Source organism: Theobroma umbraticum, unplaced genomic scaffold (genome assembly GCF_002168275.2).
Source record: "Theobroma umbraticum cultivar Fairchild unplaced genomic scaffold, ASM216827v3 scaffold_67.0, whole genome shotgun sequence".
Classification (NCBI taxonomy): Eukaryota; Viridiplantae; Streptophyta; class Magnoliopsida; order Malvales; family Malvaceae; genus Theobroma; species Theobroma umbraticum.
Genome location: NW_018397262.1, coordinates 3,461,468 through 3,487,248, shown reverse-complemented (window position 1 = coordinate 3,487,248; position 25,781 = coordinate 3,461,468). Strand labels below are relative to the sequence as shown.

The 25,781-nt window shown below is 32.1% G+C and overlaps 1 protein-coding gene across 1 annotated transcript; it reads right to left on the bottom strand.

The window, feature by feature from the left end:
- Positions 1 to 8,884: 8,884 nt before the first annotated feature.
- OVA9 (glutamine-tRNA ligase, putative / glutaminyl-tRNA synthetase, putative / GlnRS) lies at positions 8,885 to 16,256 on the bottom strand. The gene is made up of 23 exons (XM_021432606.2): positions 15,515 to 16,256; positions 15,370 to 15,420; positions 15,207 to 15,278; positions 14,984 to 15,083; positions 14,717 to 14,812; positions 14,285 to 14,346; positions 14,091 to 14,198; positions 13,909 to 14,001; positions 13,128 to 13,280; positions 12,977 to 13,032; positions 12,558 to 12,648; positions 12,388 to 12,474; positions 12,065 to 12,262; positions 11,862 to 11,960; positions 11,202 to 11,333; positions 10,972 to 11,108; positions 10,737 to 10,836; positions 10,564 to 10,659; positions 10,284 to 10,384; positions 10,080 to 10,185; positions 9,848 to 9,937; positions 9,627 to 9,756; positions 8,885 to 9,257 (listed from the first exon to the last, which is right to left on the bottom strand). The coding sequence occupies exons 1-23, from the start codon at positions 15,644 to 15,646 to the stop codon at positions 9,163 to 9,165; spliced, it is 2,385 nt and encodes a 794-aa protein (XP_021288281.1). The 5' UTR covers positions 15,647 to 16,256; the 3' UTR covers positions 8,885 to 9,162.
- Positions 16,257 to 25,781: the final 9,525 nt, after the last annotated feature.

Below are 25,781 nucleotides of genomic sequence, written 5' to 3'. Positions count from 1 at the left end.
AAATAATTGATGTAAGTCTATTGAATTATAAATAAAAACATATTAAAATTGACATGATGAGACTTGTTTGTGATATGTATTGACATCTGTGTACTACAAACTTAAGGGTTCTTCTTGGAGGGGTTTGAAATTTATTGGTGACAATAATCAATGAAAACAGGTTGTGCAAACTTCTGTCAGTTGCTCATGTGTTGGGTGTTGATTGAAATTATATAATTATTTAATTCTTACTTAATCAAAGTAAAATGAGATTCGGGGTACCAATTTTTCTGACCACTCAACCGACTTTTGGTGCACACCCTTCAAACATAAGCTTTTAAGTGGATATTATCATTAAGATCTCACAATTCTATTTGAGTGGGAGATCATGTATAGATATACCCAAGGATAAGTCAAATATTTGGGTGTCAAATCTCACAATTCCTTTATTTTTATGACAGGCAAATAACGAAGGCACATACATGTGTTCCTTGTGCCTTATGACTGGCAGATTAATATTTTTTTTTTAATTGAAAGTGGAACTCGTGGAATTTCCAAGAGAAAGAAAAAGAAAGTGGAAATCTTTATCATTATCTTGATTTAATTCTTTCTTGTAGCGCAACTCAAGAAGAAATATAATGTTTTTTTAAGAACACTCGGAGCTTGTATTATAGGATATTGAAAGAGAAACTTCAAGTTGTAAAAAGTATGTTAGCTGTGTAATTAGACGGAGCAATTGAGTACTAGAAGCATGAAGTGATCAAGTCATCAAATTGATCTTCAAAGAGGAGTTGCTTATTTCCGGGGAACACCATATTTTGACACACACAATCATCCAAACAAATGTCATTGCTTTCTTCTTGAAACAAGGCAATTAATTACTTATAAAAAAAACAAGTCTAATTCATTCCAAACATACTATTAGAGATACTATAAGATAACTACTAAATCTGTTTTTTTTTTTTTTTAATGGGAGTAGGGGATTCGAACTCTGTATTCTATATAAATAATAATGCATCAATTAATAAACTAAATACTCGAATGTTACTAGACCAGTTAATTTGATTTTAAAAGAAATATAACAAAAAAGTGCACGTTCTAAATATCAAATTTAAATGAAATGGAAACATTTAATTTATCTCTTCCTTTGTCCAGTTAAGATAATTACAACTTTGCACTTGGGGAGACTGAACAAATGTGCATTACAAAATTACATGACTAATCAGTATGTCCAAAACATATTGACATTTTTCTTTTTGAAAAGTTGCTTTCATTGAAGAAAGAATGATCTGTGCATGGGGTTGAAGTAGGAGTAAAAATGACTTCAAACCCGAAGACAAAATGGGAGCCATAAACTTCCAGCTAGTCAATGACCAAAATAGAACCTGTACCCTTTATACAAAAGAACCCCTACAGGCTACAAGATGTATTGAGCATAAAGCCTAGCTGTACACGAGATCAAAAATCAGAAAACAAAGAAACAGATGCCCACTATAATTGCCTAAGGTTAATCTGGCAGCATGCAATAAACAAGCGTGATTGCATCAGCAAAAACGAACAAGCAACCCAGTATGTAAACAAAGTAGAAGCGTTAATCTTCATTAATGGCATCTGACTTTTTTTTTTTTTTTTGCAAGCAATATTTCATTGCTAAACATATCTGTACACTTGCGGCCCATTTGGTACCAAATTATGGCTTAACACCTGATGTACAAAACATCATGAAACCTGTGGATCTTTTCCGGATTACAAGGTGACCAACAAACGGCCTAAGTCCCAAATGGCAAAGCATTATGCAGTTGCCTTAAACCCTCCCACAAAGACACAATCCAGTCAATTGGGGCAACACAATGGCATTTACAAAATGAAACAACACAATATACCGGACATAACAGCATCTTATATGAGCCACATCTGCCACAAAAGTATTTACAAAGAGGGAGCCACAAAAAAAAAAAAAAAACTCATATTGATGTTGTAGAAATTTCCTTTAACCTAACTGCCCGCCCCACATCCACCACCAGCACCACCTTCGCCGCTTGCTGCCACCACCACCATCACTGCCACTGGCACCACTATCACTAAAGCCCCCTTCTATGGCAATTATACCAGTTGTTGTAGCAATTGCTGCAGCTCCGTCCAAGATGGCCATCCCACCATCTCTAGCCCCACTGTTATCCACAATGTGATCACCTCTTTCAACATTATATTGAGAATGAGACTGGGATTCAAATGTGGTGGGATTTCTTTTATTCCTCTTTTTGAGGCTTTTAATGCAAAAGCAAAGCACTAAAGCTAGAATTGCAACAACAATGGCACCACAGGCAATGAGTGCAATTCCGTAGGCTTCATCTCTGTGGATATCATTGTCTGAGCTTCTAATATGATATAAGTTGTATATTCCAAAGCCAACTGTTTGGGAAATTTTAAAATCGCAGGAAATCTGGATGAAGTTATGTAATTAAGTTGACTTTTATTGTGGAAACGAATAAAAGAGTTTACTTTGATTTTTTGTTTTCTTTGTTCAAAAGCAAATTCTGGAAGTAGCTTTTTTTTTTTTTTGAAAATTGCAAACAGCTTAATTCCAGTTTACTTTGCTTAAAGTCTCTAACCAACAATAATTTTATTTAGGGCAAATTACCGGAACTCTCCAAATTTTAATCATAATTCGCATTTAGTCTATTAACTTTACAAATAGACACTCTACCCGAAAACTTTTAATACTATTAACAAATTTAATAAAAAGGCTAAAATACCCATCAAATACCAAAACAACCTCATATGAAGCCAGACCCACCACATGCATGCCATTGGTTTTAGTTCTCTCTCTCTCTCTCTCTGTCTCTCTCTCTCTCACTATATATATATATATATATATCAAATCATTTCTTCTCTTTGTGGGTTATATATGGCGTGTGAACTTGATGTTGTACCATGTGTGCTAGACCTTTTACAGTGCTGACGTGAGGGTCACTGTGAGATAAGGTTGATGCTAGCTATATGTGGATGAGTGGACCTAGTATCTTCTTAGGTTGTCTTTTCTAGAATACAGAAGAGGTCGAGGATCTCTTCTTTCACTACCTCATCCTTGAATTGTATTTATTTTTGGGGCATTTCTTCTCTCAAAACAATTAGTTCTTTTTTACCTAAACATCGTATTGTTGGTCTTGCCGTTTCAATCAAAACAAGGGTTAGAAAAGGTAAACTTTTTAGTTATACTTTATACTCATTAAACATACCTTGTATGCAAGCTTTCACTAATTCTTTCTAATCAAGGGAGTATTGTATATCTAGAATCCTTTTCTTGAAGTGTTGGATGTGTTTTATGAGATCTTCTCGTAATTTTTTATGTTCTCTTTTCAAGTCAATAAAAGTACCTTTTTCTTGGGAAGAAAACAACTTCTTCCCAATCATCTAGAACATTTGACCCCAAGATTGCGCAAAACCAAGAATAAAATGATATACTATGTATAGACCTTTTCAGGAAAAGACTTGAAGAGTTCCTTTAACATCAAGTCATTGTCCAATCCAGGGCCTCCACAAACTTCATGACATATTCTCAAGTATCACTAGTCTTGCCATTAAATTGGTAGAACTTAGGACAAGTGTAGTTTTTAGGATACAAGTTCACAGCTATGCTAAGGCGACTTAATTAAGGCTCTTATCAAGCATCAACAATCTTGACATTAAATTGGTGGAACTTAAGACTGGTGTAGTCTTTAGGATACGACTTAATGTTGAAATTGAGGTTGAAGTTTTTGCATTTCAAATTTCACGCCAAACTTTGCTTCAAATCTAGTGCAAAAGTTGAAGATGATGGTTTGCTACATGAAGAGCACATATCCGTCTTCTTATGTTGACCATTTTACTATTTACTATTTACATTTTATATTTTATTGCTTAGTCATTTTCTTTTAATTACTCTAAAACGATGTGCACATAGCCACGCATCAAAATATGTTTGGTGAAAATATTCCTAGGATCTAGCTATTAGGTGGTATGTGGATTTGTCGATCACTACCCATTTTGTCTCTTTCTACAACTCATTGTATAAAGACTATGAACAACCATTAATGAAACAATAAGCTTCCTCTTTTTGGTTTTACAGAGCATTTTCTCTCCTTAAATTTTTTGTTTTCTTATCCTTTTTTATCATGGTATCAAAGCTTATCTAAGGATCTTGAGGAAACTTAGAAGCCTGCTACAACCTTGAACTCATTTCTAAAAACACTTCTTATTTTTCACTAAAAAAAAAAAGCAAAGTCTGCATCTATGGCATCTCCAAGTTACAACACAACAGCTCCACCTGTATTTGAAAAAGAGAACTATGCTATTTGGGCTATTAAAATGGAAGCCTACTTAAGGGTTTTTGATCTTTAGGATATTATGCATGTAGGTGGCAAACCTCTTATTATGAGGCATGCCAACCCCACTATAGCACAGCTCAAGCAACATAGTGAGGATGTTGCAAGGAGATATAAGGCACTTTCTTGTATCCATTCAGTTGTTACTAACTTCATTTTCACAAGAATTATGACTTGTACCTTAGTAAAAGAGGCTTGGGATCGTTTAAAGGAAAAGTTCCAAGGCAGCGAGTGGACCCAACAAATGCAAGCATTGAATCTTTATAAATAGTTTAAGATGTTGGTGATGAAGGAAGAAGAAACCATTAAGGAATATTCTGATAAGTTAATGAAGATTGTAAATCAACTAAGATTGATTGGAAAGGAGTTATCGATTACAGGATTATGAACAAAATGCTTATAATTCTTCCAAAGAAGTTTGAATCTAAAATAGCTTCTCTTGAAGATTCCAAGGATATTACACAGTTGACAGTCACTAAGCTTGTAAATGCAGTCCAAGCTCAAGAACAAATAAAGACCTTAAGACAAGAAGATTATGCATAAGAGGATTTTATGGCTAAAGCAAAGGGGAAATCTTACTCTGGTAAGAAGAAAATGACACTAAAAGGAAAGAAAAAAGAAAGAAACTAAATGACAAAAGACCAAGAAAGCCAAGGATTCAATATCCACCATGCTCTTATTGTAAAAAGAGAAACCATATTGAGAAGTTTTGGTGGTTTAGACTTAACGTGAAGTATGGATCTTATAACTAAATGGGGCATGTGGAAAAATTTTGTAAAGCTAAGGGTGTTGTCATTAAGGAAAAAGAAAAACTGTGATGGAAGAATACAATGAACAAGAAAAAGAAATTTTGTGTATGGTTTAGAAAGATGTTGTTGTAAAGCAATGGGATATCTAGGTTATTAATAGTGCTTGTTCGAGCCATATGACAAGTGATGATAGTTTTTACTACTCTGGACAAAGGTTACAAATCAGGGGTCAGGATTAGGAATGAAGACTACCTACAAATATTTGGCATTGGACCAATTAAAGCATAAACACTGTCTAAAATCAGGTATATTTTGCATGTTTTATTTTTTTTTTCCAAAGGTAAAAGAAAGCTTGTTAAGTGTTGGACAATTGCTCAAGCGTAATTTTGTGTTAATATTCAAAGATCTTAGCTGCACCATTTATGATTATTTGGGCAAAGAGTTATTTACTGTTCCAATGAAAAGCAAGTGCTTTCCACTTTACTGGAATGAAATGGGACATTACAATTATGCTTATGTTGTTGATGATAGTAAACTGTGGCACAAAAGGCTCTACCATATCAACTATAACTATCTTAAACTCATGTCATCTGAAAATCTTGTGAGTGGCCTTCCACAAGTCTCTGAACTTGATCATTTGTGTGATGCTTGCCTTAATGGAAAGCATAGCAAAATTCCATTTCCTAAGCAGAGCAAAACAAGAGCTACAAAGTGCCTTCAACTAGTGTATTCTGATGTTGAAGGTCCAATGAAAACACCTTTCTTGAATAGAAGTAAGTTTTACATTACCTTTATTGATGATTTTAGCATACATTACTGAATTTATTTTCTAAAATACAAGTCAAAAGTATTTGGTTATTTTATGAAATACAAAGCACTTGTCGAAAATGTGTCGAGCAAAGCCATCAAAATTTTGAGGACTAATAATGGCTTTAAGTATTCTTCATATGCATTTGAAAGGTTCCTATCTTTGAAAGGAATCAATCATCAATCAACAATTTCATATAATCCCCAACATAATGGGGTTTGCGAAAGAAAGAATCGAACCATAATGGAAATGACACGTTACCTGTTGTTTGAAAAGAAATTGCTTAAAAGGTTTTAGGCAAAAGTTGCACATGTATCAGCAATGTTGTTGAATATTACTCATACTAGAGCATTGAAAGAAAAGTCTCCTTATGAAGCTTGGTGCGGAACAAAGCTAACAGTATCTCATGTAAAGGTTTTTAGATGTATTAGCTATGCTCAAATAACTCAAGCCAAGAGATCTAAGGTTGATGCAAAATCACAGTTGGCAATTCACCTTCGATACAGTGTCAAATCAAAAGGTTACACATTATATAATATGGAAATTGGAAAAGTGTGTACTTACAAAGATGTGAAATTTGAAAAAGATCTAAGGTGGAATTGGGACAACAAAGAAATAGAGAATTCAAAAACGAAAGTATAGTTGGTGATGTTGAACTTGAAAATGAGAATCAAGTTGAAGAAAATGATGATTTTGCAGTAAAGGGTACTGAAAAATTGCAAGACATATATGAGAGGTGCCATGTGGTTATTCATGAACAAGTAACTTTCACTAAAGCTCAAGAGAGTAAATAATGGCAGTAAGTTATGAAAACAAAAATTGATATGATAAAAAAGAATGACAGCTAGATATTAGTGGATAGACCAAAGAATCAAAAGGTAATTGGGGTCAAATGGGTGTTTAGAATTAAACATAATGCTAATGGAACTATGAACAAATATAAAGCTTGACTAGTAGTGGAACGTACTTGTAGGTTTATGGAATTGACTACTTGAAGACTTTTGCTCCAGTAGCAAGGCATGATACTTTAAGATTGTTGGTGGCTTTATTTGCTAAAGAGAACTAGAAAATTTGGCATATGGATGCGAAGTCAGGATTTCTTAATGGATTATTGACTATAGATATCTTTACAGAGAAACTAAAGGGGTTTATTGAGATAGGCAAATAAGACAAGGTTTGTAAGCTAAACAAAGCCTTGTACAAGTTAAAGCAAGCACCAAGAATTTGGTATGAGAGGATTGATTCTCATCTTTGCAACAAAAGGGTTCATGAGAAGTGAATCTGAACATACTTTTTATGTAAAAAGTTCAAATGGGAAAGCTCTATTAATTGTCTCAATGTATGTTGATAAGCTACTCATAACTAAACCTTATAGTGAGATGTTGACACTATTCAGAAACCATATGTAGATGGAGTTTAATATGACTAATCTTAGTGAAATGACTTATTTCCTTGGTTTGGAATTCATTCAAGGAAAAAATTGCATCTTTATTCACCGAAACGAATACGCAAAAGATCTTCTGAAACATTTCAAAATGGAAGCATGCAAGGAAGTTTCAACTCCTTCTATTCCAAGCAACAAGCTATGTAAAGAAGATGGTCCTCCTAGTGTAGATAATTATAAGTACAGAAGCTTGATAGGTTGTTTGATGTATTTAACAACATTGAGGCCCAATATTATGCACACTATTAGTGTACTCACAAGGTATATGCAAGCTCCAACAGAAATTCATTTTTCTACAGCCAAAGGAGTGTTGAGATATCAACAAGGAACATTAAACTTGTAACGATCCAAGTCCAACCACTGACCCAGCAACTCTTTGGGCTTAAACCACGTAACCTTCAAAAATTTAAGCTCAAGTTGCTAGTAGTAGTAGACTTGAATTGTTATATAGGTCTTAACAATCTCATTCACATCAAATGTGAGATATTGAGTATCATTATTCCACTCATTCTCCAGTACAAATTATTTTGGATGGAAAGAAACAAAAAAGGCTTTGTTCAATTTGTAAGGAGAGAAAGTGATTTTTTTATCATCATTAAGCCTAAGCTCTTAATTCCTTTGACAAAACACGCAAATGATATTACAGCAAATGATATTACAGGTAGACCAAATGCAATGTGTGTTAAGTTTAACCTCTTTTTCGAACATCAATAGGACGTGAGAAATTAAGTTTTAAAAGGTATCAAATATAAACATATGTTTCTATCACCACACTTAATGTCTACACAAAATATATGCAATTTAAATAAATTTTTATTTATTATTATATTTACATGAAATTTTATATTTTTTATTTTAAATTAAATAAATTTTTATTATTAACCGTTAATGTGTTTCTATCACTATTCTCAATCTCTATGTGGAATACATGTAATTTAAATATATTTTTATTTTTTATTATATTTACATAAAATTTTATATTTTTTATTTTAAATTAAATAATTTTTTATTATTAATTAATTATAATTAATTAAAATATTATTTATAACTTGATATTAACGTATAAACATATCATATAACTGTGTTACGTCACATTAACATATAATATCACTATATATTAACATATAGTATCACTATATTTTTTACATAAAAATATAAAAATTTATATTAACATATCATACCAGTATTCATTATAACACATAACATGTTACAGTAACATCACATAACATATAATGACAAATAATATTGTAATTAACAATTATTTAACCATTAATAATTTAATAATTTATTTGATTCAAAATAAAAATATAAAAATTTATTTAAATGCATTAAAAAATAAAAATTAAATTAAATTTTCCTAGAAACTCTCTCTCTCTCTCAATCTGCTTAAGTTTAAACACGTCTCCCTAATTAAAAAGATCAATTATATACCTCTGATTGTGAAGAAGCATAAGATTAGGCAAGGCAGAGAAGGGGATAAAAAGTAACAGTAACAATAATGTCCATATCTCAAGAAAAACATTTAGCAATGCTGAGCTCATACATGAAAATGCAACATAATTTATTATCTGAGGCTTAACATTAAACCCAGAAAACTTTAATTTTCTGCAAATGAAGCATCTGAAACTTTCAGCAAAGTTTCAACAGGTCTCCCAGTAAAAATTGAACAAAAACAGATTTAAATACAACTGTGGTAAACTCATTCATGCCAGTAAACTGTATATCTATCTTTCTGTCAAAAAGCTAACTGAATATCTTTTGTACAAGACTAACGTCTTCATAACTGGATTCTTCATGTGCGATTCACAAAGTGAGATCCTATTTCCCACCCTTACCATAAGTATCCTTAAGCGTAACTGTACGGTTAAAGACAAGTTTTTCTGCAGTTGAATCCTTGTCCACAGTAAAATAGCCTGAAATTGCATAACAAGCATGACCAATTAACACACTATAATACACCATAAACTAACACACCGGTACACAACATTTTAACCTCCAGTAAAAGACACCAAGATTTATTACTCTCTATCACTCCATTAAATATTTATTACTTCCACCCCTGATAAAATGCAAAAGCCAAAATATATTATAAGAACTCAGCACTTGTATCATATTTGTTACAAGCGATTCTCCCCAGAGTATATTATTACAACTTGTCACTATGCTAAACTAAGAAGATGCCCATTATTAGACTGCATACACCAATATTATATAAATATTATGGTTTTACGTCATCCAAGAATTCATAAAGCACAGAATCACACAAGGTTTATGAAACATACCGAGCCTTTCAAACTGAAATGTATCCCCTACAGCAGCATCCCGAAGTGATGGTACTGCATATGCAGCAGGTACCACCACTTTGGAATCCGGGTTCAGATCAGCTAGCCAATCATCAAGCTCAGCAGGATTCTGATGAAATAATTGAAGTCCAAGTAGTTTATAAACATAGTGGCGGAAAGCAAGAAAAGAATTCAAAATTCCAAAATAAATATATGCCAACCTCAGAATTAAAGAGTTTGTCAAACAATCGAACTTCCACCTTCAATGGATCAGCCCCTCGGGAAGGTTCAGCAACCCAGTGAAGAACCCCCTGTGTGAAAATTTTCAAAAGGCTAAAGAATAAATACAGTCCGGAAAAGATAAATTGTACAACTCTTAAAGAATATCATTCACAAAGTTGGAAGTAATCAACAAATTCCAGTAGGATTTCAAATGGATAAACAAATAAAAACCTTTGGCTTGCTTTTTTTAGAAGGATCATACTCAGCTCGAATCTCAAGCACAGTCTCATTTTCATCTGCCAATATTACATCAGTGCACTTTATGGGGAATGCATACCTGCATAAATGGGAACCTGCAGCTATTCAACCCAAATCTGCAATAGGAAATTGACAACATATATATCTGTATGTGCGTGTGTGTGTACATAAACATACCTTAGCAGGACTGACTTGCCAGGAGCCAACCCATAGTAATCTTTAGAATCTTTCATCCGGAAATCTGTGCGCTCAATATATACAACATTTGAAAAAGGTACCTACAGTCAGCAGAAGAAGTGGTTACTGTCACAGACCGATATCAAACAATTGGGAGCAAAATAGGTTTCACATGAGCAGACAATGCTCAAAACCAGTCCAACATGATTCTGACAAAAAACGATGCAGATTATTCAAATTTAAAACAATCTAAAAGCATGTCACTCTTATTTATCCTCACCTTGTAAAAGGCAGATGTATCATTTGCTTGAGCATCAGGCCATTTCTTTGCACCAAGATCCATAACAGAGCCAGATTCGAGGTTGGTTATGACTACCTGAGAACACAAAGAAGATAAGGTAGACAGAAGAAAAAATGGTTTTTTTAAAGGAAGAGTTCAGACTAGAAAATGACCTTAAGTGGATGCAGCACAACCAATACACGAGGTGCTGTCTTGTTTAATTCTTCTCTAATGTGATACTCAAGGCGATCCAAACGAATCGTACTACAGTCACTGTAGCACAAAATGTTAAAACATTAATGAAGGAGTCAGCAATATGAAAAGCCAAGTTTGTCTGAAATGCATGTACATATAGTGCACCCCACAATAACTACACATAAAGAGTGATTTAGAATGTGTATTTTCAACCTTCTAGTGATTCCGATTCCTCGAACAAAAGTATTTATTGCAGTTGAAGTCACACCCCTACGCCGTAAACCAGCTAATGTCATGAGACGGGGATCATCCCAACCATCAACATATTTATTTGTCACAATGTAATTTAACTACAACATCACATCATAGTAGATAAATATTAGATTTATAACTTAAACAACTCAACAAAAATTTTCCATACAAAAACATTGATTTTGTTATACCTTCCGCTTAGACATCACAGTGTTTGTAACATTCAGCCGTGAGTATTCCCAAACATATGGCTGATAAAGGTCCAGGACATGTAGCAGCCAGTAGTATGAAGCACGCCTAGTCTCAAATTCAAGTGTACATAGCTAAAAAAAAAAAAAGAAGATGTTCAAGAATGAAATGGAACTTTAAAGTTAAAATAATTAAATGAACACAAAGTGTAAAGAACTCAATAAACTATATGTCATGCATGCCCTAGAAGACTGCATACTTTCAGAATTTTAAGTTTATTCAGTTTGTTGAATAAAAGAAAAACCTGAAAATCTTACATGTGAAACATTAGGTCCAGGAAGCAAGAAAAAATCTTACGAGTTGAAAAAAATTATAAGCATAAGCTGCTCAGCTATTGGGAAGACCAACATGCTTAGATTCCTCATGATTATTTATGAAGCCAAGAACAGTTGACTAAACGGAACAATTCCAGAATTTTGACAGGCGGGCAGTATACATTCCTACCATCCAAGTATAAGTCCAAAGGACAGGAAACATTCTCATTGCATGCCTTTTAAAAGTTAAAAGATAGACTGGTTAAAACTAAAAGGAAACTTATCCAAAACTGATCTTGAAAGTTGCAAAAATTAACAATAATAGCTAAAAAAAGAAAGATAACATACTGAATGTGTGATATTCTCAAGAGAGTCCACGATGCAGTGCGCATAATCATAGCTTGGATAAATGCACCACTTATCCCCTGCATGAGGGTGAGGAGTAAACTGGAGAGAGAGAGAGAGAGAGAGAGAGAGAGCAAGATAAGAGTATGTCAACAACAACGGCAGAAGGAAACTAAGTAATCAAACATATATAGGATATGACCTACCTTGATACGATAAGCAATGAGGTCATACATATTGAAATTATCACTCTGCATATCTTGCTTCATCCTGAGTGTTGCTTTGCCCTCTTCAATTAGACCTCTCTTCATGTCATCAAAAAGTTTTAATGACTCTGCAATTGGTCTTTCTCTCCAAGGGCTATTCATCTTCTTTTCCCTATACTCCTTTATTTCTTCGGGGGTCTGGCAGCAAGAGAACCAGCACATTGAGCATTTCCATGGATGCAAAAATTAAGTTCCAAACTAAAAGAAGATAGAGGCCTGTGCATTTTTTGCTCCAGGTTATGGATATTATCATGCATTAGAACCTGATGATCAACATATGCATGACCCCTTCGTATCAGCTCCACTGCTAACTCGTACAAATCTTGGAAATAATCACTGGTGTAAGTTATCTGCAAAAAAACCAACACAAATAGACATCAACCAAAAAATCTTTAATGGAAAACTTACATTATAATGTTGAGAAATGTTATACCTTGAATGGTTCCCAGCCCATCCACTTGACAATTTCTTCAATGTGATTAATATATTCTTTCTTTTCAGCTTCAGGATTTGTGTCATCATATCTAAAAATCCCAAAGATAAAATTAGAAAGAAACACATGCAACTGAAAACATCTCTAAGATTGGGATCCCCCCCATTACTCTTTTGTGGAGTACTCTTGAATCACACGCGTAATACCCACCCAAAAATTATGGAAGCCATAACTATGAATGGTAATTAAAGGTGTGTTGGAAAGTAATAGAAGGGAGCCCGATGCCATCACTAACCCATTTAAGTTGACAAAGCACATTCCACAAACACAAAGGAGGTCCATCAACTATTGAGATACATAAAACAAAGCAACAATTTATTGAAAAACTTTAGGTGCTAGCAGAAAAGAGCAAATCTCACCTCAGGTAGCAGCATCCACCCCTCTCTTTTGCAAGGCCAAAGTCAACAAACATTGCCTGAGTTATAGCATTAGGAACAACCATTGCAAAAAAAATAGTATTATCCATACAGTGCTTGTCACCTTTCTGAATGAATTATCAATAAAACTTACTTTTGCATGTCCAATGTGTAGATATCCATTTGGTTCAGGAGGGAAGCGGGTAAAAACTCTTCCCCCAGTCAACTTCAAGTGCTTGTCAAGCATTTCCTTTGTATTGCAACATCTTAGCACAGATCCATTGCTGAAAAATACTTCTGTGTGCACCTAATATCCACAAGAGAGTCACCATTTATTGGACAGTCCAGTGATTTTTCAATGAAAAGAGCACTATAGATCATGTAAACCCCTGCTTCAGTTCTCATCTTCTTTTCCCTTCTTTTATTCAATTTTCCAGTTCTAGTTCTCTAGAATTACGGATGCTAAGAGTCCATACAAACCAAAGTACTCTTTATACTTGAGGATATAGAATTATTATAAAAAAAATTTCAGCATTAGTGTTCTTGTGACTGAGGGATGCAATCAACTTCAGATGTAACTCCTACAGAACCCTGGGTTTGAGGCTTGGGGATTTCTCCAATCCACCATATATGTAACTCATGAGAAACCCTAGGTGTCAAGCTTAGGAATTTCTTCTCTTTTCTCCATTCAATTTTCCCTGTTATCCTAAACATTCATGTCAGAAAATTGCCTTAACCCTACCTTCCTTGCTATCCTTCATTATCACCGGACAAATAAACTTGACAAGGGCAATTATATACACCCTGAACTACTGATAACAAATGGAGGAAATGGCAACAATAACACTGAAACAAATAATGTTGTTCCTGAATCTTGAATGAACATAAGGCAAGAGAAGAAGAGAAACCCTTGGAAGACTAGTTTATTTATATACCTTGATATTGTCTTCTGGGGCAGGAAATATTGAAAATGGATTAAGTTCTTCTTCAGATGGCTCTGCAGGAGTATCATCAACAACAGCTTTTTTCTACACAAGGGCAATAAGCACAGAAGAGAAAAAAATTATTATCACAGACATGCATATGTAAATATGAAAAAACATGTACTGATTCTCACCTCAACTTTAGTAGGTTTTTCTTTCTTTTCCTTCTTTTTTGACGGCTTCTCATCATCTGCTGCAGTCCTCTCACCAAGTAATTCAAACATTTTTGCATCAACAAGTTGCTGTTACAGAAGAGAGCAGAGTCAGAGAAAATGCTTTATATTAATTAATAGCCTATTCAGACTGTGTAGGAAGTTTGGAAAATCACCTTAGCAATCTTTGGATCAGCCCATGGATGCCTCTTCCTAACGCTTCCCAACAACTCACCAACTAAAGATGAATGTAAATGATAAAAAGGAAAATTATAAAAAAAAAAAAAACTAAAATGCATGTCCACAAGAGAATAAGAGCCAAACATTTCACCAGATAACAACATATATCACAACAGATGGACTAGCATGAATTATAAAGCTGAAAGGGAAAATATGAATGTGTATCAGGCCGGTTACGCTATAAGCTTCTATGTCCACAATGTCTGTAAGCGTGCATGTGTAACATCAGCATGTCCTTATACACACACATTCAAGCTGGTTCTATGACTGTATGTTTCTCTAGGTGTATATGTTTGCAAGTGTTTTCTGATACTCTCTATGTGAGCATGTGTATAACAGTGAGAGAGCAAGAGAGAGAGATAACAAACCATTTGTTCGATAACGACGCTCAATAATTACAGATTTATTCTCCTCAAAAATTTCATTGACAGTGTGTTCAATTTCTTCCACAGAAACTTCAACTCCTGCTCATGAGTAGATAAGTAATCGAGATCAACAACATATGACAATAAAGAAAACTCAAGCTTAAACAAACCCACAGTTCTGCTGAAAGAAACACTAACAATAAACTTAGAAACAAACCAGAGTATCTAAAATTATCATTCATTGAAAGCATAAACAATCTTATCACGTACCAACGCCACATGCTTCTTCAAATTCACTCCGCTTAAAATCCTCTGATGCAACATTTGAAAGAAATGAAAATGCTGCTTCTAACTGAGCTGGAGTCTTTATCTGAAGAAATGCAATCGCATTAAATTTCAAAATACTAATAATAATAAAACCACAGCACCACAAATAATTTCTTCCTCTAATTAAGCTAATCACTATTGCCATAACACAGAATAGGTTGCAAACCTTAGAAGAGACGACATATTCAAGTAAATTTGGACGATGTAGAAGCGCATTCGCAGGGTACTTCGTGGCAACCTACGATAGATATATGGCAAAACTCATCTCGAATTCATTTTTCTGAAGATTTCAAACAAACAAAGAGAAATCAATGAAAAGAAAATCCGACCGTGTATAAAAGATTTCCAATCGTTCGGTCACATCCTTCAGTCAAAGCAGCCTGAAAATAAAAAAAAAAGAAAAGAAATTGAAATGAAAGAATTGCTATGATCTAACCAGTAAAAATCCAAAAAGAGTGAAATGTCGAAGCGTACCTCATGAATGACGGCCGTGAGATTAGCAGTGACCTTGTTGTTAGCGATGGTGTTACGAGCAGTTCGTTCGTCCAAACCAATCTTCACGAAGAGCTCTAAGGTTTTATCAGAGTTTTCGTCTTTGACTACCATTTTCTTAGAGTTTTTTTTTTCTTCTTTTGTGGTTTGGAAAGGAATATAAAGAGAGATTTTTCTTGGGGTTTGGATAAGATTAGAGTGTGGGAAGGAAGAGTGTAAGAGGCTGGCTGGCCGGCTGTGTAAGAAAGGGAATGAGTAAAATTGTAAACCCTAACTAGAAATAAATAGGAAAATGTAATCCAGGGTGCGTTTTTTGCGTGAGGTAAAGGGTGAGATTCCGTGGAAATGGAATCCGTTGGAAATTTTAAGTCACCACTCGGAAAGTACCTTGATATTTTAATTTAAATAAGGGAAATATCTTCTTTTCCTAAACGAAATCTTGCTTACTGGACACCGATCAATTTGGATCACAGACGAGGAAACTTCCAAAATGTCCCCGTAGCTCAAGGATAAAATTGTAAACTTCCAGAGCTCACGGCCACCGGGAGAATCTCAGGCGTTTGGTCGCGGGATTCGCCGTCTTGAGGGTTTCTAGGCAGGTTTGTGGCGGGGAAACGAGGAGGTCGTGGGTGTTTCACAGTGGAGGAGCACAACAGGGCGGGCGGTGGTGGGCGGAGGCTTGAGTTTGTAGAGAGAAGTAGGCGCTGGAGAGAGAAAGAGAAATTCGAACTTGAGAGCGAGAAAAAAGAACTAGGATTAGGTTAAGCCAGCCATAAACGACACCGTTTCAATGCAGTAAGAACAATTACAGGAGTGGACAAAGCCATGGTTTGAACTTTGGAGGACCGTGTCACATAAAACGACACCGTTTGGATAGTAACTGAAGTAAGCACATAGTTCCTCAAAAGGCGCCGTTTGTCCAGAAAGGGTAAAGAGCCTTGGGCAGGCCTAGTGAGGCCCGCACACTGCAGGCCCATGGTTTTTGATTGGGCAGTTGGGTCTCTTCACAACCCAAGTAGATTGTCCTGGTTAGCCCAACGCAGGTATGGGGCTTATTGTTCTTGTTTGTTTTATTTGTTTGTTAGTTATAATATATTATTAGATTAGGGTACGATTTTTTTTTTACCTCTCAAAAATAAGTTATTTTTAAAAATAATTATTTTTTTAATTTTAACTATTTTTAATCAAAAAAAATTTTAAATAAAATTATTCTTAATGAAATATCTTTATATTCAAATTACACGATCTGAAATTTGAATCAACTCAAAAATGACAATTGAAACAATTCCACCAAAAAAAATACAGCTACAACTACAAGCATGAGGAAGAAAAGAAGAACAAGAGGTGCGACCTTTGGAAGGGTTATTGAGACTATGCTTCAGTTTTACACAAATGAAGAACCAAGGCTAAAGATATCCCTAAATATCATGAGCATTGATTTCATTGCTTTTGTTGGCATCCTCCATGTCATAGGCAAGTTGAACTTTGTTTGTAAGAGGGCTTGAAAAGCATATTAACATTAGTGAAATCAATTTTCAATTTTACTTTGATGGATTCGATTTCTCTTTCTATTCTCTATAATACTAGTATATTTAAATTTTCTTTTACAAAAAAAAATAAAACAATCAAAAAATTAATTATCCAAATTAGAGGATTTTGGATAATATCTTTTTGTTCAAAACCATTTCATTCCAACAACGTTGAATAATTTTTCAATACATATTAATTTTCATGTCAAATTCCTTTTTTATTTTAAATTTTTATCTCTATCATGAAAGTGTTTAACTTCAAGACTTTTTATGTCCCAGTAAAATACAAAAATAGAGAATCAAGTTATACGTTATGTTTAAAAAATGTTGTTAATACATGCTATATCACTACAAAAAAAAACAGAATATTTCCGACATAAAAAATTTTGTTGAAAATTTTCCGTTGGAAATTTTCAATGGATTTCTAACAGAATTCCAACAAAAATTTATTTTGATTTTTTCTGACGGATTTCCAACAAAAATATTCCAATGGAATACTTCCATTGGAAATCCATTGTAGATATTTTTAGAGCAAAAAAAATTTACTCCCACCAAATTTTCAGACGGATTTCCGTTGAAATTTTCTTACAAAAATTTATCCGTCAGAAATCCGTTGGAAAGTTTAAAGTGGAAAACAATTTAAGGTTTGCCAAACTTTCCAATGGAATTTTCTGTTGGAAGAAGTTATTGCCAACGAAAATTTTCCAACGGAATATTTTGTTGAAAAATTCTGTCGGTAATAATATTTTTAAAATTTTTTATATAAAATAAATTAAGAATTTTATAAATTTTATTAATTATTTATAAAAATATATTAATAAAAGCAAATATATACATACCAAAGTTTATAATATTAAAAATTCAAATATGTTTTCCTTTATTTTTTTATATTTTTGAAAATTTTATTGAATCATAAATTACAAATTAATAGTTCCAAATTCATTAATTTTCTTAAATTAAAAAATTATAAAAAGAACATAATAAATTTTTAAATTTTATAAAAATAGATGATAAGATCAAATAATAAATTAAACAAAAAAAATTAATACTTTGTGTACGTAGTAATATTAGTTAGGGTAAATTAAAAAGAAAAATATATAATAAACTTATTAATATAATATATTTTAAATATATTAATTTATTATATGTGTGTATACAAATTAAAATCATAGCTGTGGAATACATACATATATATATATATATATATATATATATATCACTACAAGAAAATCGAGCAAATATGGTGTGAAAATTTTATCTTGACGTCAAAAATTAGTGACAAAATGCTATGACGAAAAGCATTAAAATATTAAAATTTCTTGTTTAATGACAAAATTAGTGACAAAATTATAAAAAAAATTTAATTTATGCAGTCGAGTATATAACATGTGGCCAATTTAAGTATAATTACAAATAATAAGTTAATGTAGGTAAAATGTCAATTATGGAACAAATCCCTTCAATTTTCATTTTGTTTTTTACTTACTTAACATCGTTGGGAAAATTTTGAATAATTTGATATAATTTAGAAATCGAATAAAAAAAAGTATATAGTTGAGATAAGAGATTTACAGCAAAAGATTTATACTACGAAAAGTGATGAAGTTCTTCAAAAAACTATCAATGTTTGAAATCTTTTATACAAGACAATTTGCAGTTAAAGCACCAAATTATGTTTAAGGTCAATTTAAATTTTGTGAATTATATAAATAGAAAAAAGAAAAACAAAAATAAAGGGTTGTTTTTTTTTCAATCTATTTATTGTGAATAACAAAAGAAGGCATTTGTACTAGAGTAGAAAAACAAATAGTTGTCTTTATTAATTTATAAGTAACGTTATATACTGAAGAGAATAACAGTAAGTAGCTATAAAATTGTAGCATTTAAGTAAATTATAAGATTATTGGGAATAACTCATTATGCATTACCAACATTCATGTATAAATCCCTTGCTTAGGATTGGGCTTTTTCCTTTTTACCTATCCCAATATCTAAAAATTATTAGTTAGACATTTGAAATGATAAAATTGAAAAAAAAAACTTAATTACTTTGAATTGATTACCATTCTTTCTTAACTAATTATTGTCTTATTAAATAAAGTCATACTTCCTAATAAAAAACTAAATCCAACTTTTTCAATTCAATTGAAGCCATTGTTACTCGACTAAAAGTTAGGGTATAAAAATTTGAGAATAATCAAATACGATGTTAACAAGAGGAAATCAATAATAGATTCTCTCTCCACATTTTTCACAGTTTTTGAAAATTTAAAACTACCCAAAGTACAATTTTTAGAATAGGAGTAGGAATTGCAAACAGTGAGATGACATTCTGACTATAAGATACATTGGTTTAAGGAATGTAGAGAAATTTGAGAATATCCAAATACAATTTTGAGAAGAGGAAGTCAATAATAGATTCTCTTCTCACAATTTTCATAGTTTTTGAAAATTTAAGATTGGAGAGAAAATTCTAACTGTATAGTATGTTGGGTTTAGGAAATGTTGAAGAAAGTGAATATTTGCCTGTGAGCAACAATGACTTCAATGGAACTCGAAAAGTTGGATTAAGTTTTTTTGTTAGGAAAAATGGCTTAAATTAAAAAGATTATAATTAATTAAGAAACGATGGTAATCAATTTGAAGTAATTAAATTTTTTTAATCTTTTTCAAATCCCTAATCACTAATTTTTGGACATTAATTTGAATAGGTAAAAAGAAAAAAAATCTAATTCTTAGTCAATAATTTTTTATACCATGTCATTCGTCATGTGACATTGATGTCATCAAGAAGACATGTAAACATGCCACATGGTAGATGGTGTGGCATAAAAAATTACTAAGTGTATTATTAACTAACTTTGATTAGTAAACAGCTAGTAAAAAGAGCTTATTTGATCCAAAATAAGAGTTTAGGGATTTAATTTAACATAATAAAAAGATAGAGACTAAATTCACTTTCTTGGTATAGTTTAAGGCCTTATTTGAGTATTTAATCATATTAATATTATGTTGTTGGTGGAGCCCTAAACATGCTTTTCTCAACTCAAAAATGTATTTTTGAAAATTGTTTATCATAATCTTTTGTTCAAGATACCATCCTAAGATAAACAAGAATATAAAATTTGAAATGCAAGAAGTTTTAGTTACCCAAGCAACCTCTATGGTTTCTTCTTAAACTTCTACGAATTTTTTATAATTTATTGAAAATATTAATTATTTTTAAACAAAATTTTATTTTGATTATTTAATTTTATTTTATTTATCTATTTTAATATTTTAATATAATAATTTATAATTTATTTAAAGTATTTATAATTTATAATTAAAAATTTCATTTTATTTTTTAATTTGAAATATTAATTTTTTATAATTTGTTTAAAATATTAATAATTTATAATTAAAAAATAATAATTTTTAATAATGATTTCATATTAATCTATTAATAGTTTCTAATTAATTTATTAATAAATTATTTTTTACAATTTTATAATTTATATTTAAAATATTAATACTTATAATTTTCTAAAATATTATTAACTTATTAATATATTTAGTATTAATTTAATATGAATTTATTAATAATTGATAGTTAAAATATTAATAATTTATTTATTTTTAGTTGTGTTCTTTTCTCTTATATTTTTCTTAATATTCTTTTTTTTTCATATTTTTCATATATCAAACAAAGTGCTCAAAATTTTCTTTTTATCAAACAACCAATTTTGTTGGGCTGTAGGATTGGTATATGGGTTTGTCATTCAATAATGTGGAATGAATAATGCAAAAGTCAAATATGCAGAGAACCATGGTTGTTAACATTGTAACAATACTTGTACATCGATCTTCTTACCAAGAACACAGTACTATATATAATGAGTCATAAAGAGGTGGTAATTGGACGAATCGGGTCAGTTCAAGTTTGTTATTTTATGTTTGAGTCATTTAGGTTTTGAATTTTATTGGGTTAGAGTCATTTTAGATTTGAGTTATTTTACAATTGTATTATTCGAGTTCGGATCTTTTGAATTCAAGTTACTTTGGATTCATATAAATTTGAATTCGAATCATTTTTAGTTTGGATTGTTGATTTTTCTTGAAAAAATCAGGTTGGATTGAGTTGAAATTTGTACGAATTGAAATAGATTTTCAGATTGATTGGCAGTATGTTCACAAATATGGATGGTTCAACATATGGTAACTTAATTGCTGTATATGATTGATTGTTTATAAGTGTCTTCAAGCCTTGAGTGTTCTTAGTTGTATATTTGGACTGATGTGGTGATTTTAATGAAGTGATTTTACAAATTAAAAGAAAAACCTTTCGACTTGCTTTGCCAGTAGCAACTTCATATCATGGGTCAAGAATTGAAACCTTAGTTAATCCATTGAAGCTAAATTTGTGGCTTACACAAATTATAGTGTCAGATGAAAAATGTTTCTCATTATTTAATTTGATCCCCCCAAAAAAAAATTGCAAAGCATGTGAAAATTATTAAGAAATGAAATGATGTCAAAACTAACATTTCCTTGAATTTTGATCTAATAATAACCAATTAGTTATCTCCATCTAATTCTCTATTGTCTAATGACTATTTCGATAATTGGTAAGGAATCTAATTTTTAGGTGCTTTAAATTAACAAACTAATAACATTCTAACTTAAAGAAAAACTTATTAATTCAAAATAAATTTTACAACAATATTCAAGTCAATCACTAATTGTCATGATGCATGTTCAATTCATCCCATTGTCATGATGTATGTAAACCACCTCTCTGTCTCTCTCTCATGTATTTTGTCCAGAATTTGAGTGATTTACCCACCTCTCCTCATGTATTTGTTTGGTGTCTTAGTGGTTTACCCACATCTCTTTCATGTATTATGTAATATATATACTTTAAGAGATTAACGTCACCTACCCTCTTCTGCTTTAGCTTCCTTTCAAATATTTTCATTTATTTTTTTTCAAAAAAAAACTTGTATTAGTAAATTAAGTCAGTTTTTTGTTTTATATACTTTTCAAATATTCTTCATGTGCAAAAGGCTATTTAATAGATATCTCGATCCAACTTTTTTGAAATTATATGACAATTTTTCAAAGTTCGTTTTTGTATATTTTGGGTAGTTTTTATTAATTTTTTTGTACTTCTGGTTTGATTAGATGTAAAATTATCAATTAAGTTTTGACAATGAAATTTCTGCTAACAATTTTCAACTCGGATTTAGCAGCAAATTGAGATAGTCCTGGCAGCTAATAGCATACTCCTAATAATCTATACCCTTCCTTTTTCCTCGTTGGAATGCCCTCCAAGCTTTGTTCATAAAGTCTTGTTTTTGGACTCTTTCATGGCTGTTGCACTATTGCTTATCTTCATTTTGAATTTCTTCTAAAACTAGTTTTATTTGTTTAAATTCCTGAGAGTGCCTGGCCAGTCTATCTTTCCCTCGAACCTTCCAAATGTATAGCAAAATCTTGGTGCTGTCTATATGAAAAATCCACTTTCTTTCTTAGCTTTTTTGTATTCAATTATTTTAATTCACATTTTTTTTATTTCATATGAGATTCATTTATTGAGTCTTGCAAAATTGGATGGTTATCTACTTATTTTTATTGTTTAAAAAAGAAAATATTGAGACATGAAAAGAAGGTGAATAGTATTAACTATTATAGTTCATTGGATTATGAATGAACCATTTCATATAATCTTCTGTTATAACATCAAACATGACAATGAAGATTTTGGTTGTTATCATAGTTTCATTAGTGGACTTTATCGGTACTCAGGACCATCTATGGATAGTTCAAACCTTACCACAGGATACTGTTCTATATCGAACTGTAAGCAGATAACTAATTCCTCAGCCATATATGACAACTGCTTATAGTTACATATAGCACAGTATCCTCGCGGGAAAGTTTGAACTATCCAAAAATGGTGCTATAGTGATTGGGATCATGACGCTGGTGCCCTGTTGTGATTTTTTTTTTTTAAAGTAAGGTTTGTTGCAATGCAATGTCTTGGGATTTTGCAAAAGGAGCCACCAGTTTCTTCCAATACTACGGATTTTTCGTTTTGTTTCCTTCACTTGTTGCTGCTCTGGTTTCAGTGGATTCGCGTGTTGTGGAGTTTTGTTTTGAGGCTGTCTCTCGTCTATGACAATTTTCTTTGGTTTTAGGGCTGTCTCTCTTTGTCTTGGTTTTGTGCTGCCATTCTTAAAGTGGGCATCTCTCACAGGTTCTTTTTTATACTTTCTTACAGCCAGGGCAACTATCTTGCCATCAAGAGTTCGATAGCTGGTTTAATAAAAATATCACCTTTCAAAAAAAAAAAAAAGAAGCAAGATCTTTTTACTAACCAATCGAATCTTCAAAGGACAAATGCTGATTCAAAAGCAAACTTGAATTTTTCCAAACCAGCTAAATCTTAAAAAAGAAAGCCCATTAACCCTTAAATGCATTCTTTCTCTCTTAATTGTTTTTGTTAATTTATATTATTTTAATTTTTTTTGATTTTTTTTTGTTAATTTAGGATTATGATGTTTTGAGTTAAAATTTGAAAGTTTTGTCCATAGCTTTTGTCACATCAACAACTATCACCTTAACATTTTTTGCCACGTCAATATTTTTCGTTACATGTATGATCATGCTATGTTATCAAATAATTAATATCATATTAACAAAAAATGTCACTTCAATTTAATCAAAATGTCTCATATTTTAAAGTTAAGGAGTAAAATTAACAAATTGAAAAAAATACAAAAATTAAATTTACACAAATTATTATTTAGAGATTAAATTTATATTTTATAAAGTATAAAAACTAATTACATAATTTAACTTTAATTATTTGATAATGAGATGGCTATTACATATGATAATATTTCTAAAAATTATAAAAAATAAAAATAAATATACTCTGCAGCTGAAACGGTAAATGAGAAATAGAATAGAAAAAATAAATAATTAACATGGTAAATTGAAAACTGAATTAAATAAAGAAAAAAAAAAGAAAATACGGACAAAGGTTTCCACCGCTTATGCGTCGTTTTGAAGCCAAAATAAACCCCGCCATTTACTTCTCTTCCTCCCGAATATTAAAAACTCCAAACCCCTTAACCCTTACCCTCTCTTTGAAGAAGATCTAAGCAATTATTCATGGCTGTTGTGTATTACAAATTCAAAAGCTCCAAAGATTTCCACTCTAGTTCCATTGATGCTCCTTTTATTTCAGTTTTCGATTGCGGTTTGATTCCAAAAGATATGGCAATGATAAAGATTTTGATTTGTTAATCAGCGATGCCTCGAACCAATGAAGAAAATGCTGATGACTCCTTCTTGATCCCCGCAAACTCTTCCGTTTTGATTCGCCACGTTCCTGGAATGCCTTGATTTCCCATTGTTACTGGGGAGAAAAATCCGGGATTGAAGAGAGCCCATCATCTATTGTCGAAGATGCTCAAGAAGAAGAAGGCTTTGATTGCCATGATTTTGGACCTGACTTTGATTCCATTCAGAAAACCATATTAGTGAATCCAAGCAATACCCATTGCAAAGAACACAAAGATAATGATGGATTCAAATTTTTTCCTGCTAAGAGCTTTGGAAAGAGCCGAATTCCACCAGAGGGCTATGTTTGCCATGGGTGTTAGGTGGATGGACATTATATTCAGTATTGCCCTACTAATGATGATCCTAATTTTGATTTTCAAAAGGGTTGAGCTTACAACTGGAATTTCAAAGACTTGTGGCTCAACTTCCAGTAGTTCTTTTGGTGATAATATACCGCCTGAAGTCCTGAACTTTGCTGTCCATTGTGCAAGAAAGTAATGACACAGGCTGCTTTAACAAGGTGTTGTTTTATTAGCTTTTGCGATAACTGTACAAGGGATCACTTTGTTTCCAAGTCTGTTTGTGTTTGCCAAAGGAAAATAGTGGCTGATGATCCTTTGCCTAATAAGACTCTTAAAGATGCTATTAATCAGATTGTATATCACTCTGGAAATCCAAGTTCTGAAAATTCTGGGACCAGTTTTCAAGTTCAGGATGTTGCATCTGCTGCATCCAAAGCTTACCCCGGCAGCCATTACTTGGTAAGGAATAATATGAAACTTCAGAAGCGAGGAAGACAAAGATCACTTTTCCCTCACAATCGACCTCAGAGAAAGTGAACAAGCCAACATCAAAAGGAAGCACCAATTGCTTGCGAGAAAAGAAGAGCAAGAAAAACATAAAAGGAAGGTCTCTAAGCTGCCTAATCACTTGAACTGGAAAATCTCCCAGGATGTTGGAGTTGACAGCTACACGATGCCTGCATACTACTCTGCCTATGATCTCTACTGGAGTGGTTTGTATCCTGAATTTATGCCACAAAATCAAATGTTTCACGTCGTTCCACCGAAGAGGGATCTTGCTGAGTTTGGAATGGATGCAAATTTTGCCCAACACACCAAGAAGTTCAAAATATAGATTCGTGTTAACTTTGACTTTTAGATAATATTTTGTTGGTACAGCAGAGTGCCAGATTCGTTGAGAGAGAGATTGTAAATATTCTAGTTCTTTATTTTCCGCAATAAAAGTATTAATTTGCCCAAACATATCATTCTCTTATAGTTTTCCCTTCAAGTTTTGATAATTTATATTCTCTATAATGGTAATCTGAAATATAGTTAACTATTGATCAAACCTGTGCTTTTCGATTTTTATATATGGAATTCCTC

Coding starts and splice junctions, on each gene's coding strand:
- OVA9 (XM_021432606.2), bottom strand. CDS start 15,646: ATGGTAGTCAAAGACGAAAACTCTGATAAAACCTTAGAGCTCTTCGTG. Junction 14,813..14,983: donor TGAAGAAGCATGTGGCGTTG/GTACGTGATAAG, acceptor ACTCATGAGCAG/GAGTTGAAGTTTCTGTGGAA. Junction 11,961..12,064: donor TCATTGCTTATCGTATCAAG/GTAGGTCATATC, acceptor CTCTCTCTCCAG/TTTACTCCTCACCCTCATGC.